Genomic DNA, 16342 nt, shown 5'->3' with positions numbered 1-16342 from the left:
CAGCAGCATAGTTTTTATCTGCATAATCAGATATCAGCATAAATTATTTTGGGAAACAGTTTGGGGCTGGTAGTAATTGCCATTTTTATTTTGACAGATAAGGATATTTTCTTCTCTCTAGACATATTGCCTTCCTGCCTCTTTCATTTCTAGCATGCTGAATTTTAAGAAAACATATTAAAGTACCATCAAAGAAATTAAAATAAAAGTTTTGTTATTTATAATTGAAATACCTAACCCTAACCCTAATCTTTTTTAGTTGGGATCCCGGAGCTCCTTATTATTGCCAAGGCAGGGCAATACATCACTGTTTTTTCTTTTCTTCCATATCCCCGAGAGTCATTCAGTAATGAGATGAGCGGCATATAAATTAAATAAATATCTGTGCAGATGAGCTTTCCTGGTTCCTGACTGCCATTTTCACTGCAGATTTTTTATTTTATTTCCTGCCTTTATTATTTTTACAAATAACTCAAACTGGCGAACATATTCAGTACACCTCCTTACTCCTATTTTCGCCACAACAACCCTGTGAGGTGAGTTGGGCTGAGAGAGAGTGACTGGCCAAAATCACCCAACTGGCTTTTTTGGCTAAGATAGAACTAGAACTCATGGTCTCCTGCTTTATAGCCTGATACCTTAACCACTAGACAAAATTTGCTAATTTCCCATTGAAATGTTCATTGAAGCCATGCGGTTACATCAGTTTCTATGCCTCTTCACAATGATGTCAAAATAGCAAAACATCTGTTGTAATCCCACAATGCAAGTGCTCTCTATTAAGCACCTGCATGGACCTTTGTGATGCAAGTATAAAAAGAGTGGTGTTTGCATCTTGTACTCAATCTTTGTCCACTCTGATGAATGCTGAAGAGTGGCTAATACCAGATCGTAACCCAAGTGTCTTAGAGACATTGAAACTAAATACAACTATAGTCTTTTTCATTTTTCTTCTAATAAAAAGAACCCGATTTTTGCAGCAGAGTTGTGTATTTTGAATTTCAAAAGTAAGTATCATTATATTCGTTTTAGGTGAAACCATAGTGAATGTCCTAGATTTCAAAAAGGATGCAGGATTGTGGCACAGCATGCTAACGGTGAGTCGGTCTTTTGAGGGTATTTTCATAAATTCCACTAAAACTAGGCTTAGTGTTAAAAAATGATGGAGCCTTTAAAAATGGCATGATCGCGGTCTCATGAAAAGTGGAAAAATAGATCTTGTAATTAATGTTTTCACTTAGAATAGAGATGGGCAACCTTTTGGTGACCATAACATCATTTAACTTTTCTTTTTGAGATGGTGGTAGCTCCAGAGGGACCAATGTGGAGCTACATCATATATTTGGAAAGGGGCTGAGATGTCTGTTTTTACTGGTTTAATATTGGGGGGAATTCTATTATAGTATTCATGTGTTTTCCTGCTGAAAATGTCACAAATCATTTTGATTGCTGACAGATAGCTGTTTCCCCACCAAATGGTAGTGGTATGGCCAGAGAAGCCTCTGAAAGTCATATCAAACTGGTTTGAGGGCTGAGAGTGGCAATGGGCACTGGATTTGCCCACTTGTAAGTTAGCTCCCTCCGTATTCTAAGCTAGAATAAAAATGTTTATATTCCTTGAGGGTATATTTCTTTCATTCTTTTGTTCTGTTTGCATTGTGATTTTTTTTGTGAAACAATGCTCAAGGAAGCTAGTATAATAATAATAGAACAATATATATAATGAAACATGAAATAGCTGCATCCCTAAAAGTCAATCTGGGCAAAGGCATTGTCCAAATAATAAAAGTCTTCTCTGTACAAGAAGGCTGATGGAGATTAGGCTAGCCAAAGCCCGTTTTAGGAGATTGGGAACTATATTACAAGGCAATCACTCTGATTCTCATCAAAAGCCTGAAAAGCCTCTCTCAAGGCCCTGGTGCAGGTAGAGAATGTGGATTTTCACAAAACCTGATCCTATGGAATTTGTGCCTACACCAAGTCAATCTGTTGGGATAGGGCAGGAGTAGGCAACCTTGGCTCTGGGAGTTGAAGTCTACGAGTCATAAAAGAGCCAAGGTTGCCTACCCCTGGCATAGGGGAATTGTTCTCTGTGTTTGATTGGTGCCAATCTAGACTCTGGCTGCAAACTCTGAAGTAGGAAATGTCACACTACAGCATGCTTTACTGGGGCAACACTTGACATTTCAACCGAGAAATGTCAAGTGTTGCCCCAGTAACAGTGTACATATCAGTGTATAGAGAAAAACTGTTTGGGGATCCAGCTTTTGAATTAACGAACCAAATCTGAATAGAACCGTCTGATGATCAGGAAACATGGCTTCAGGTGAACCAATTGCACAAAAGCTTTCAGGACTTTATTGTTTGTCTTCCTGGGTGGACTATTTTTTTTTATCTGTATCTTTTGTTATTGTTTTGGTAAAAAAAAATAGTATCACTTTTTGTTTTCTCAGAGTGTAATGAACAAGCTGCATACCATCAGCGTGCCCTATGCAGTGATGAAAACCTGCCCTCTTTCTTGGGCACAGAGGGTTCACACTCACAAAGGTATTGTGGATATTGAATTGCATGATGGATTATCTCTAGTATTCTTAGCTCCTGCAAAAACGAATGGGGCAGGTGGTATTTAAGAACCCCCAAGGGAACTCTAATCCTGCTCCAATTCCCTTATAGCCAGATGTTGGGGGAGGGGGGGACTGACAGTAGGTGTTCAGCTATGAAATTAAAAGCATATTACCAGGATACATGATCCATCTGCACCATTGCTTTGATTATCCCAGCTTGCTTACTTTTTTCATGGAGTAGTCCTAGCTTCTTTTGATAAACAAATTTCCTCTTCCTAAGTCTGCCTTGAACATGGTTCTAAAAAGTATCCATATATTAAACCTTTTTCATTTGTTTTTCAGATTCAGAGAACACCCCTGTGGATGGTTCTCATAAATATGCCTTTGTTTCTGTGTATTGATTTCTACTTTCTCTTCTGTCCTGTATTTGCAGCTAAAGTAGCTTTGGTGAAATGTCGAGATTTGCACTGGGCCATGATGGCTCACCGGGACCAAAGAGATGTCAGCTTAAGTTCCCTACGGATGCTGATCGTAACTGATGGTGCTAATCCCTGTGAGTAGGCATTGATAGTATTGCCTGCTTGTTAAAACAGATTTTTCCCCCCAGAATTTCTCTGATGTCTGTATGAGTGAGAGGAGAAGGGTTGGGCATTCACCAAAGGACAGACTGTATCATCCTTGAAAATGTGTATTCATTTTTCATTCCTTGCAAACTACAGAAATAGAAAGGCAAATGTGTGTTAAACAACGGCTTGCTTTTTTTTACAGTTCTGATGTACAGGCTAATGTTTGTCATACATTTGATGAATGTATGACAAAACATTTAAATAATGTACACTTGCATCGAACGCCGAGATGCTGAATCTAAACTGGTAGTACTTTGGTCCTTGATGAACTGTGCAAGAGTTTGGACTCATTGGTGTAAATGTCCCCTTGCACGGTTCATCAAAGACCGAAGGATTACCAGTTTAGATTCAGTATCTCAGCATTTGATGAGGACCTTTCTCTGATTCTGGCTTTTTATTTCATGAAGGATTTCTAACCTACCTTTTTTGAGTGTTCAGGGCAGATAGTATCACTAAAGCCAACATTCAGAGCATTAATATATTTTAAGTCACTTATGAAGCATAAATAAGTGAGATTGCTTTGTACACAAAGCTCACTTTTGCTACAAATAGGAGAGTGAAATGGCAGTTATCATCACTGTCCCTGAAGCAAGTTTTACCTTCCCTTGTCTTAAGAAGAGTTAAATGGTGTCATGCTAAATGGTATCAGCAGAGTGGTAAAATAAATGATGGAGAGATAAAAGGACTTCTCAGCCTCAGATTGTGAATAGCTTGAATTTTACTTCCAATCCTCAGTAAAATAACCAAAGCTTGTGCAGAATTCATATAAAAATTGTATCATTAAAGGGGGAGAAGTGGAAATATTCATCTAAAAGGAATTTTAAAAACCAAGTAGCTTTAATGGGCCACCTAAGGGAAGGAAGCAGGAGGGGCGGCCTAACTGTGTTTGAAATGAGGAATGAGGAATGAGCCAAAGGTCTTTGAAAGAAATGAACAACAGATTTTCATGGGATTCCTGCTGTTCAGTGGGCTTAATGAATTGTCTGCCCAGATGGTGCTAGGAAGAAATGAGATTTGAATATAGTTATGATTTCTGGATCAAGTGGAGGCAGGGAGACTGCAGCAGGGAAAAGTATGCATTGCTCTTCTGGGCAGGATGCAATCTCTTACTTGAAATTGTATTTTACGATTCAGAATCTGCAAAAGCTTCTCGCTATGCAAGCCGTTATTCAGAATTGCATTCTATATTTAACATTAGTTCTGGTAATTTCTTTTTGGATGCTGGGGGAAAAAACACACACACAGGTGGGAGGTTATTTTGATTTTGCATTGCATAATTCAGCATTGCAGCTTTATTTCTGCAAGAGTTTATGCAAGCTTCATGCATGGTTGATCTACGGACAAACCCTCTGCAAATGATGATGTAAGATGCTCAAAGTTCGAGTCTGCATTACAGCATTGTAATTAAATGAAGCAGTTTAATTTTAGAAAGAGGTACTCTGTTGTAGCAATTACACATACGTGCAGTGCATTAAATCTTTTAGAAAGCAAATTACATTTAGAGGTCTTATAAATAGCAGTCGTCATGGCTTTTAAAGACGCCTTTGTGTTCCTGTTATCAAACCCTAATTCACTATTTCAAATAAGAATATAATTGCTTTCCAGGGTCTGTGTCCTCGTGTGATGCTTTCCTGAGTCTATTCCAGAACTACGGGCTTAAACCAGAGGCAATATGTCCTTGTGCTACATCTCCTGAAGCAATGACTGTGGCTATCCGGAGGTAAAATTGGATTTCGTTTTTCCAGGACATTTCCATTATCTGCTAAAGAGACACTATTAATTTACATTTCGTATACTATATCATTTCTTATCTGGCATTTCAGAAGCTAAAATTAGATTCATTTCTTGAATAGCTACTTCACTATTAAGTAACTGTGATCTTCTCTTCATATGACAAATAGAGTTCTAACATGTTTATGATTGAGACATTCACATTGAACATTGAGTGGAGAGACAAATAAAAACGTTCTGAGGGAGAACAAAGTACAGTGAATGAAAAATGTTTTTGTAATGAATATATATTGAAGAAGTATAAAAAAAATTTCTGTTTTCTCTGTTTTGCTATTTTTTGTTTTATGCTGACTTATCTCATGCAGAATATATCAATATTGCGGAGAGGGGGGGGGTGTAGTCCAGTTATCCATATCCTGTGCAAATCTGTTGCATGCTGTAATTTAATTTAAAGATTATAATGAATATTTGTCACCTTGTATTTTGCTCATATAATTAAACTTTCTCACAGTCCACCAAATGATTACAATGTTTCCTACTATTACATGGGATCAAACATTCAGTATAATTTATTCACAGAGGCTCCACAGCCATTATTCTGTGGAGTTTATTGTGTCAGTTCCTTTCCAAATACTTGGTTCTGGTGGGAATTGTAACACTCGGAGGACTAGAAAAGCCTGGCTATCTAAAAATAATTTTCAAAATGATGGAAACCAGCAGGGTCTTCCTGTATATTACATTATGGTGTAGGGAGAAGGACAAGTGAGATAAGTTCAACTTTTTTCCTGAAGGATCTCAAGCGCCAGCAAGTTGATTCAGTTACAAAGTTGTGCCTTAAAATCTGGAACCAGATGCAGAATTAGTTAGTTCAGTGGTTCTCAACCTGTGGGTCGGGACCCCATTTGGGGTCGATCGACCATTTCATGGGGGTCGCCAAGCAAGGCTGTCTGCCATTTTTTTTGTCCGCCTTTTTTTTTGTCCGCCATTTTTTCCCCTTTTCCGGTGGGTGCCTTACCTCCCTTGGGCTGGGCCAGCTGGTGGTCGGCCTGCTCCGTCTCTGCCGCTTGCCAGCTATGCCTTGGCCGGCGCAGGGGGCGGAACCACGCATGCGCGGCGCTCCCAGGCAGGGAAAGTCCTCGACTTATGACCGGTTGGGTAGTCCTCGACTTACGACCGGTTTAGTCCTCGACTTACGACCGGTTTAGTCCTCGACCTATGACCGGTTTAGTCCTCGACCTACGACCGGTTGGGGTCGCGGCATTAAAAAGGTTGAGAACCACTGAGTTAGTTCCTCTTGTTGCAGCTTCTGTAAGTAAATGGGAGTTGGAAATTCAACCCAATCTATGGCGAAACACCCAGTGATTGACTCATAGATTCTGATTCATCTTTGTACAACTTTGTGGTCATAATAGCATCTGCCTGCCTTTTCAGACCTGGCGTTTCCGGGGCACCTTTGCCTGGAAGAGCTATCTTATCAATGAATGGCTTGAGCTATGGTGTCATTCGTGTCAATACAGAAGATAAGAATTCTGCTCTCACCATACAGGATGTCGGTCATGTTATGCCAGGCGGTAAGTGTTCCTTGGAGTGGAAAGATACGTTACAAGGCTCTCAGATTGCTTCCTTCAAGGTCCTGCTAAGATACAAGCTCCATTTGGATCCTCCTGCCCCTGAACTTTTTTGCGCTCCAGAGTTTCCTTTTAAGAATTACAATTTAAAAGAATCGGCATCTAAGCTTTCCTTATTTTCTTTTTCCCCTTCCTCCTTCTTTTTGTGCCTGTGCATCTGCGTACCCTCAGGGTGTCTTTTGGAATATAATATTTAGATTGTAGATTTGAGCGCTCCCTTCTTTCTATTAATAATGCGTGTGCCATTTTAAGAGCCTTTTTGGTTGAAGAGTAAAGGAAATGTGTGCTCAAATAAATAAATAATAGGAGTAAAGCATCCATAATGTGTAGCACATACTTTACTTTGCTACTGCTGGAGTCCCAGCTGCTGGGTATCATCCTCTGCTGTGGCACTCTTGAGCCTCTGCATGCTCACAGCAGATCTCTTCATCTACTTGTATATTCAAGTCATTTGAGGCTTATTTAATTCACTGAGTAAGAAAATGGGACATTGTGTTTGCCTAATCCAGTGGTTCTCAACCTGTGGGTCGGGACCCCATTTGGGGTCGATCGACCATTTCATGGGGGTCTCCAAGCAAGGCTGTCCGCCATTTTTTTTGTCCGCCATTTTTTTGTCCGCCATTTTTCCCCCCTTTTCCGGCGGGTGCCTTACCTCCCTTGGGCTGGGCCAGCTGGTGGTCGGCCTGCTCCGTCTCTGCCGCTTGCCAGCTACGCCTCGGCCAGCGCAGGGGGCGGAACCACACATGTGCGGCGCTCCCGGGCAGGGAAAGTCCTTGACTTACGACCGGTTGGGTAGTCCTCGACTTACGACCGGTTTAGTCCTCGACTTACGACCGGTTGGGGTCACGGCATTAAAAAGGTTGAGAACCACTGGCCTAATCTTTCTTCTGCTTGGGGTTCACATTACCTTGCTTTTAGGGCCCTATTGGGTCTTCCCGCATGCTTGCAACTAATTCTCCATCTCCGCCCCTCCCTCCTATGCTGTGTGCAGAAGTCTGGAAGCCGAAAAATATGCAGAGTAAGTGAAATAGTTTTTGCATGAGCAGAATTCCAGAAGCAGGCTTTTTCAGGAGGAAAAAAAATGTCCCAAGTGCTTTGCTTGATTCAAATGTTTTAAACAGCAAATACAACTGAGAGGCACTGACCCTGATTTAAATATGCTGTTTGCTTTTTATATGATCGGCAACCCTAATTGTGCACCGAATCCTCGGAACGTATTCAGCTGCCATTGTATTTCATTTCCTGTCTTCTTAAATACCTTCTGTATTTTCAGCTAAATTCCTGTCCTTGTGTCAGGTTAGGACTTTCCTAATAGCATGTGATTTGTTCTAGGAATGATGTGTATTGTGAAGCCGGATGGCTCCCCTCAGCTTTGCAAGACAGATGAGATTGGTGAAATCTGTGTTAGCGCCAGAACAGGAGGGATGATGTATTACGGGCTGAGCGGAGTAACCAAGAACACATTTGAGGTACAGTAATTAAATTGCATATTCTGTTTTGACTTGGATTATATCTGGTTTTGTTCAGTTAGCTGTTTGGAACAGGTCCTTTGTATTACTAATTTGCAGTGTTGGAAGTGAATGTTTTTCTAAAGCTCTCTTTGAGCTGAGATTTCAAGTGTCTATCTGTGCTGTCAACAGCTAAATTGTACCAGCTTAATTTTCACTATAAAAGCAATAATTGGGGAGTCAAGGGCTTTCAGGTTTCATATTTAGCAATACCGGTGAGTCCACTGATGTGTCTATAGTTAAAACTAAAAATATATTTTTAGGATATGATAGCATACTATTAATACCGAACCAGAAGCACTACTTAAACTGAGCAAATTAATCATCCACCTGAATTGTGAGTTTTAAGTGTTGTTAATCACTTTGAAGCCAATTTAGAATGGGCTTACTGTTGAAGTTTTAACATGCTGGTAGGAGGTTTATTGAGCATAATATATTTTCACATAAGAATCTTTGTGATGTAAGTCTTACATTTTTATCTTGGATGTCTATCCTGTGAAACTAATTAATTGCACAGTTGGGCACTATCCAAATATTAAACATTTCTTAACAGCAGGAAATTTCTCATCCTGGTTGTTAAGAAACAAAGAAGAACAATGGGAATAAACACAGGAGCTCCCTAATCTGTGAACAGCAGTCCCTTAGCCCTCTGTTTACCTTGCTAACACATTCCTGCTGGCAAGCCATCCCTTGTTAATTTCCCCTGAAAATGAAGGTCTTGCAGTTTAGGGTTCTGTTCAGGATAATTGTAGATACCCAAGGAGAGACTTCTGCAAGGAAAAAGCTCACCCTTTCTGAAATCCTTTCCTGGTTTCTAGTCACATTGTGCCTAACTATAAAGTCTTTTTGTTTACTTGCTTGTTTTCAAGGATTTTAGTCGGTTCTGGAAAACGTCAGCACTGTGATTAAGTTGATAAAAGTGCTGCAGTAAAAAGAACAGATTTTTCAGCTGTTTGTCGTTTTCCAGGCAGAAATGTTGTGGCTGTTTGACCACCAACAATCTTTCTCTTCTTCTTCCAGGTCTTCCCAGTGAATTCAGCTGGCTCTCCTGTGGGCGATGTGCCTTTTGTGCGATCTGGCTTGCTGGGATTTGTTGGGCCTGTACGTTTCCATTGCCTTTATTTTTATTATTATTATGTGTCAACCTTTAGGTTGATGCTGATCTCTCTCTTATCCTCCACTTCTTTAGAGCCCAGAGGTACACTTCACGGCCTTTGTCAACAACATACGCACAGAGTTATTCACTGCTTTGCACATTAATGATCAGTGACATTTCACAAGTTGAGCCTATGAACCTGGCGTGCATAAACTGGAATGTGAATCCAACTTTAATTATTGACTATACACATATTGTTAACCGAGCCGAGTGTCTGATACATGGTTTGCTTTGGATGCTTTTGGTGACACCTCTAAGATTCCCCCCTGCTATCAGATATATCAGTTGTAGCTAGGAGTTTTGGTGCATCCTTATTCCTTCATTGTCTGTGAAGTAGCAACCACAAGGAAGAAAAGTATTTTTCTTACTCGACCTCCCTTTCCCCTTTATACAGCATATAGAAGCATATCCTATTTTGACTTAATATACATTCTGTGCTTTTCAATCGGAATATCCTGATACAAGATTTAGAAATTAGCCCAGTGCTGCAATTCCTGCTTTTTGTAGTGCAACTCACTACTACTCAGCCATAAGCCTATATTCTTTTGTCTGGATTTATTTGCTTTTATCTGTCATAAATAGTAAATGTTTTTTAATTATTATTATTTTTAAAATGTAGATATTTCTAAGGTGTGAAAGCAAGGGATATAAGGCAGGGATTTGCATTCCAGCAAAGTGGGATGGTGGCTAAAGTAAAAGACATTTTTTAAAAAGCAAGGGAAGCATTTGACATTTGTGATAAGCATTTTTCTTTTATTTTCTTCATAGGGAAGTCTGGTATTTGTTGTTGGAAAAATAGATGGGATGCTCATTGTTAGTGGACGCAGACATAATGCTGATGACATTGTGGCCACCGGATTGGCAGTTGAATCTCTAAAGACGGTTTACAGAGGAAGGTTAGTCTACATCTCTCTAAATAATATTACGATAATATTATTTTTCTGATAGGCGATTGTTGGAATCAAGCCTTTCAATTATTAATGTTCTCCTATGAAACCAAAGCAGTCTCTTGGTCATTTAAATGGCAGATTCTTATCTTCTTCTGGGGGTAGGTTGGGTTTTCCTGAGGTAGCCCTTCTTAATGTCTTCCTGGCTCAAGGTCTTCCATCCTGAAAAACAAGAAGCAAAGAAGACCTGCCGTTTGCCATTCCAGCTTTCACCAAAAGAATGGTCTGCAGGTCAGGCAACCCAGCAAAAAACAAGGGGGGGGGACAACTATTTTTAAGTCTCCATCTAGACGTGCAGAAGGATTAATAAGTGAAGAACTGCATCTTCCTAGTAAAACATTCTCTTCCTCCCCAAACATTTTACAGAAATCATTTTATTCTTTACCACCATCCCCCTCAAAAAATGCAGCAGAAAAAGACTTGCCCTTTTCATAGAGAATAAACATAGGATAAGGATTCAGCCCCAGCATTGCCAAAGGCATGGCTGCTATCTATAACCTCATTCTTTTCCTTTGAATTGGCAGCTTTAATCATTCTAGTACAGATAACAGATTTCTTGATTTTTATTTCATTAAAATATCAGTCCAAAATGTGTGGCAATTAGTGTTGCAGGCTGCCTTCTGTTTGATTGAAACAAAAAATAAAATAAAAAATCCTGCCAAGGATTTGTGCAGCAAAGGGTGTGGTGAGGACATCACCCTGCTCTCGATCATTTAAAAAAACATTGAAACTTCATAATGCCATCACATTTCATGAGAATTCATGTTCTTACTCTAACATGCTTTAAAATCTGGTAATCTCATGCAGTTTTGATTTTCTGCATATCTCCCAGACACATTTGGGATAAAGCTGGTGACACAACTCTCTAAGGCAACACAGCCCAGCCGTACAGCCTCTCTTCTGTTTTCTTTTTTAGGATTGCTGTGTTCTCTGTGACTGTGTTTTATGATGAAAGGATTGTGGTGGTAGCTGAACAACGGCCTGATGCTTCTGAAGAAGATAGTTTTCAGTGGATGAGTCGTGTGCTGCAGGTCAGACTAGCCTAGGATGACTTGATTTCTCTCTCTTAATAGATGGGCAGTAGCCACCATTGACCTGTGTGCTTTCATATACAACAGAATCATTATCAGTGATGAGAGTGAAATTTTCAGATCCTTATGAGACAGTCTCTCAAAATAGAATGGCCCCATGTTCCTTAATTTCTCATTTCATGTACCTTCACATTTGTATTAACTCATAAATGGGGCATGTGGAAAGCTTCTTCTGTAAATATCCGCTAATATGTTTTAGTCCAACTGCATATTATTTATATTATTTATTTATAGTTTATGTTTCTACACCGTTCATCTCCCTCAAAGCGAGGCCCTGGGCAGTGTACAATATTAACTGCAATTACATGTAGTCCTCAACTTAGAATCGTAATTGAGCCCAGAATTATAGTCATAAGTCATGCCAGTTACTAAGCAGGTCATCATGTGATCATGCCCAATTTTACAAACGCCATGGTCCTTCAGCGAACTCATTGCCCACAATCTGTCAAGTGCTGAGGGAATCGGGAGATTCGGGCAGTTCAAATGAGTATAAAGATTTATTATAAGCTTAAGCTCTCTAGAAAAATCTGAACTGCTAACGGTCAAGGGAAATGAGTGGAAATTAAGAAAGGTGGGCTGGACTTAGATCTCTTGTGAGCATGCAGGGACTCATGATTGATGACGCATTTGACCCCTCCCTCGGGCTCAGGCTGGTCTTCTCCTACACAATTGGTGGGTTTTGCCATAAACTAAAAGTAAAGGTCAGTTTCTGACAAAAAACATTGTAAATCACGGTCACGTGACCATGAACACTGAAAACAGCCATTATTGTGAACCGGTTGCTGAATACTCAAAATGCAGTTATCATGTGGCCATGGGGGCGGGGGAAGCCATGAGAAGTTTGAATGTGGATTGCAAGCCCTTTTGGGGGGATCCATGATAACTTTGAATGGTTGCTAAGTAACCCGTTGTAAGTTGACAACTTGTATGGGGTTTTTTTTAATAACTTATTTTTCAGTATTTGGCAAATTTGTTTACTCCTTTCTAAAGTTATCTAGGTAAAAATACAAATAGCTCTTCATAGTTCTAGAATGTCAACCTTGGTTTTCTTGGTTCTTAGGCAATTGACAGCATTCACCAAGTTGGAGTATATTGCCTCGCTCTTGTTCCAGCAAATACTTTGCCAAAAACTCCTCTGGGAGGGATTCATATATCTCAAACCAAACAGCATTTCCTGGAAGGGTCATTGCATCCATGTAACATTCTCATGTGCCCACACACGTGTGTAACCAATCTGCCGAAACCCAGGCAAAAACAACCAGGTAATTAGACAAAACTTCCCCTAAGTGGATTAAAAGTTCTGGGTAGTTGGTGGAAATGTTTCTTGTCATAATGAAAAAAGAGCGGGGCCCCTATTTTTATATCCTGAATAAGCAGCTGGCTGCACATCTTCACAGGGACAGATCAGTGGACAGGCTCTGAGGTTGTGCATCGGACATGGCCCCATTTTTTCCAAGCATTTTTTCTGTTTTTTTTTCTCATTTGGAATTAAAAGTAGATATATGATTGAAGCAAGAAAAAAAAATCATGACATTTATGTTGTACATTTTTATTGATGCATAGTACGGTTAATTGCCTTCTTTTCCTAAATGTTTATACCTTGGTCTGTTCCAACAGGTGTTGGTCCTGCCTCTGTGATGGTGGGGAACTTGGTTGCAGGGAAGCGTATCGCACAGGCCTCTGGGAGGGATCTGGGACAGATAGAAGAGAATGACCTAGTGAGAAAGGTGAGTATCTGTGCCACATTCTCCAGACTTCCTCTTAGCCCTTTCACAACTGAGGAAAGATGGTGGTTACTTTTTATGTTGGGAAATGCATCTTCTTAAAATCAGCTGAGGATCAAAAGTTGTGGGAAGGAGCAGAAGCTAATGTTGAGCAAGACCAGAATCAATATGAGATTCTTAGCCTATGGGTCTAATTGTTTCTTTTCATTTCCCACAAAGAGCAAATGGCGTGGTAAAAGATTGCTCTAACCTGAATCTGAATTGTCCTGTGATCCTTTAAAATGGGTGTCAAACTGCCAGCCCATGGGCCAGTTGCATCATGCGGAGGCCATGCCCACTCCAGCTCCGGCAATGCGGAAAAAAGTCGCGGTATATTGCGACACGTCACATGATGCGGCGAGTTTGACACCCGTGCTTTAAAATAAAGCCAAGAGTAGCCTACTTCTGAAATGAAAATGCTATAATATTCCTGGCCATTGTTGCAAACATCATCATGGATTTGTTTCTATGTGTGCTTTTCTCCTCCTTAAATTCTAAGAATCATTGATGTCATTCTCTTACTCACAAAAGGACATCTGCTTCTTTGCTGCCTTAGGCAAGTAGTTAATGGCTCAATGAATGGCAGGCAATATTATACTGCACATGCACTGTCACTCAATGGGTGTGAAAGAGATCTGAATCATTGGATTGGATTGTGGCCCTGGACAGGTGCTGCCAAGTCTTGCTCTTAAACTCCCTTCCATTGCTATTTGTTTTACATGCTATACTGGACCGTTAATGAATAAGAGGCACAGGTCTCAGGCATTCTTAGATTGGTTAAGTTAGGGTTCCACTGATACTTGTCAGATAACTATTAAATATTGGTGTCAGATGTTTCAGGGGTAGGCAACCTTGGCTCTTTTATGACTCGTGGACTTCAACTCCCAGAATCCCTGAGCCAGCCATGCTGAGGGGAAAGGGAGAGGTTTCCAAGCTGAGCCATCCTGGCTCAGGAATTCTGGGAGTTGAAGTCCACGAGTCATAAAAGAGCCAAGGTTGCCTACCCCTGCTTGACTAGCCTGTCTCTAGAATTTTTGCTCATTTGGCTGAGTGGGTTTTTCACATTGGCCGAACCTTTTGCTGTACTTCTCCACTTGCATTTCATAGAGATCATCATTCAAACCACCCCAACTCCCCAATTTAACCTTAGGGTGTCAATAACATCTCAGTCTTCTTTGGGATTTTCTTTAATCAACAGTGAGCTAAAAGTAAATACTACCCCATCAAACGGCCTCCACAACTTACTGATTTTTTTTTCTTTTCTTTTTGCAGCATCAGTTTCTGTCCGAGGTGCTTCAGTGGAGAGCACAGGCAACTCCTGAGCACATGCTTTTCCTCCTGCTCAATGCCAAGGTAGAGCTGAAGTTTTGCATTTTCCAAACATTTGTGTGTTTCGAACTCCTGTGTCTTCGCACCCTTTAGCCTTTAAAAATGTTGCTGTTCTTCAGGGCATGAGATATGTTGCTTGTGGAGCTTTGTTCGTTGGTTTGGTTTCTCTCTCAGGGAATGTGTCTGTTTAGAAACATGGGATTGCCTTTCTTTTTCTTATTCCTAAACTACCTAAAGTTCAATTCAATCAATCAGTTGGACTGGATTTAGTGCTCGTTTTTGTTTTTCACATTTACAGAATAGTTGTTGTGCTGTGTCTTACTAATTATTCTTATTTACATAATTTGGAGTCCCATTTGGATTAGTTGCAGTATATTTTTAGATTGGTCATCATTTTACTGTTTTAATTAGGTTTTATGCATTGGTTATTTTACTTACTATGTTGCGTTTGTTGAAGATGTTTTTTGTTGTATGCTGGTCAGAGTCGCATTGGGTTGGGCAGCTATATAAATATTAATAAGTAAGTACTACCTCTTGACTCATATAACAAACTAAGATAAGATAAGATAACCTTTATTGTCCCTTTTTTCTGTGAACACATTGGCACACATAAAAAAATGAAATTCTGATGCCCGCTCTCAAAAGAATATATATACAGTACATGCACACACATATCACACACACACACACATTAATCACGGTCTATTTTGAATACATAGTAGAAAAAAGAGTCTTGAGGTTTAACAAGGTTAATTCTATATGGTACAAAGCTATTACAGAGTCTAGTTGTTCTGTTCTGAATACCACAAAGTTTTCTTCCAGAAGATAACAAAAAAAACCAGTCAAAGAGAGGATGTATAGCATCCCAGACAATACTGCAGATCCTGCTCAAGCATTGCTTATATGCTTTGTCCTGGATAGAAGGAAGTTAACTTTTTTTTCTGCCATCCTTACCACTCTCTGCATAGCCTTCCTGTGGAAGTATATTTCCTTCCTATGGAAGAAAATAATGGAAAGTTGTTAAAATGCTAGAAGATACAGAGGAATATATTTCAAGAAAATGATGCAGTACAGTATAAATAAGACATGTTTGCTGATGCAAATATATAGAAATAGCTTTAGTGAACCATACCAGGAACAAAACTAACACAGACTCTACCCTCACAGTGGAAGTATGATGCTAGATGATGATGATGTGCCATCAAGTCTGTGTCAATTCTTAGTGACCATGTATCTGTTCCCAACCTGATTCTCAGGTTTTCCAATGATGCAATGTTGTTACTAAAATTGAGTCCATCCACCTTGCTGTTTATCTTCTTCTCTTTCCTTCCATTTTTTCCAGCATTATAGACTTGAGACCTAGATCTTTACATGTGCCTGAAGTATGATAATTTAGGCCTAGTAATTTTTACTTTGAGTGAGAAATACTTTGAGTATTTACTATGATGCATTTGTTTATTTTCTTGGTTATCCATGGTATTCTCAAGAGTGTTCTCCAACACCGAAAACATCAATACCCATTCTATCCAGCTTTTTCAACATCCAGCTTTCACTTTTGATAGTGTGTCACAAGAAAAACAATTGCCTGCACAATTCATGCAATAGAAGAATATATTTTACACATATTCTAGATATTAACAAAAGCTCTCCAATGGCTAAATGTTCAGATAATCTTAAATAAAATGGAGACCTTGGAAAATTTAAAAAAAACATCATTGTTCTCCTTTTTGTTATTAGTCTCACTTTATAACAAGAAGGCTTTTATTATTTAAGACACGAGATAGTGTAACTTAGACAAGAAAAGTTATAGTAAAGGCGATTTAAGAAAATGTGGTTGCTGTAACTTTTCAAATCAAATTTATTGGCTGAACTCAACTTTATTACAGACCTGTTTTTAAATCCTCTTTAAACATACACAATTTTGCCATCGTTTTCATTCACATCCTTTTAGCTTGGTGTAGGTTAGCATTACTTCCATTTGAAAATGGCATAAGGCTAA

At 39.6% G+C, this 16342-nt stretch overlaps 1 protein-coding gene across 1 annotated transcript in view; it reads left to right on the top strand.

Annotated features, from left to right (window-relative positions):
• Window positions 1–16342, top strand: part of DIP2B (disco interacting protein 2 homolog B) — a 50921-nt gene that overhangs the window by 15197 nt on the left and 19382 nt on the right. The window contains exons 9-20 of the mRNA XM_015831848.1: window positions 1033–1097; window positions 2454–2547; window positions 2998–3117; window positions 4796–4910; window positions 6353–6492; window positions 7882–8018; window positions 9078–9158; window positions 9982–10109; window positions 11077–11191; window positions 12312–12513; window positions 12869–12978; window positions 14287–14367. Coding sequence (XP_015687334.1) covers window positions 1033–1097; window positions 2454–2547; window positions 2998–3117; window positions 4796–4910; window positions 6353–6492; window positions 7882–8018; window positions 9078–9158; window positions 9982–10109; window positions 11077–11191; window positions 12312–12513; window positions 12869–12978; window positions 14287–14367 — 1388 coding nt within the window. The remainder of the gene's footprint in view (window positions 1–1032; window positions 1098–2453; window positions 2548–2997; window positions 3118–4795; window positions 4911–6352; window positions 6493–7881; window positions 8019–9077; window positions 9159–9981; window positions 10110–11076; window positions 11192–12311; window positions 12514–12868; window positions 12979–14286; window positions 14368–16342) is intronic.

This window comes from Protobothrops mucrosquamatus, unplaced genomic scaffold, assembly GCF_001527695.2.
Source record: "Protobothrops mucrosquamatus isolate PMUCROS unplaced genomic scaffold, P.Mucros_1.0 scaffold_282, whole genome shotgun sequence".
NCBI classification, from domain to species: Eukaryota; Metazoa; Chordata; class Lepidosauria; order Squamata; family Viperidae; genus Protobothrops; species Protobothrops mucrosquamatus.
Note: the sequence above shows the minus strand (reverse complement) of the source record. Positions and strands in the feature narration are given on the sequence as shown.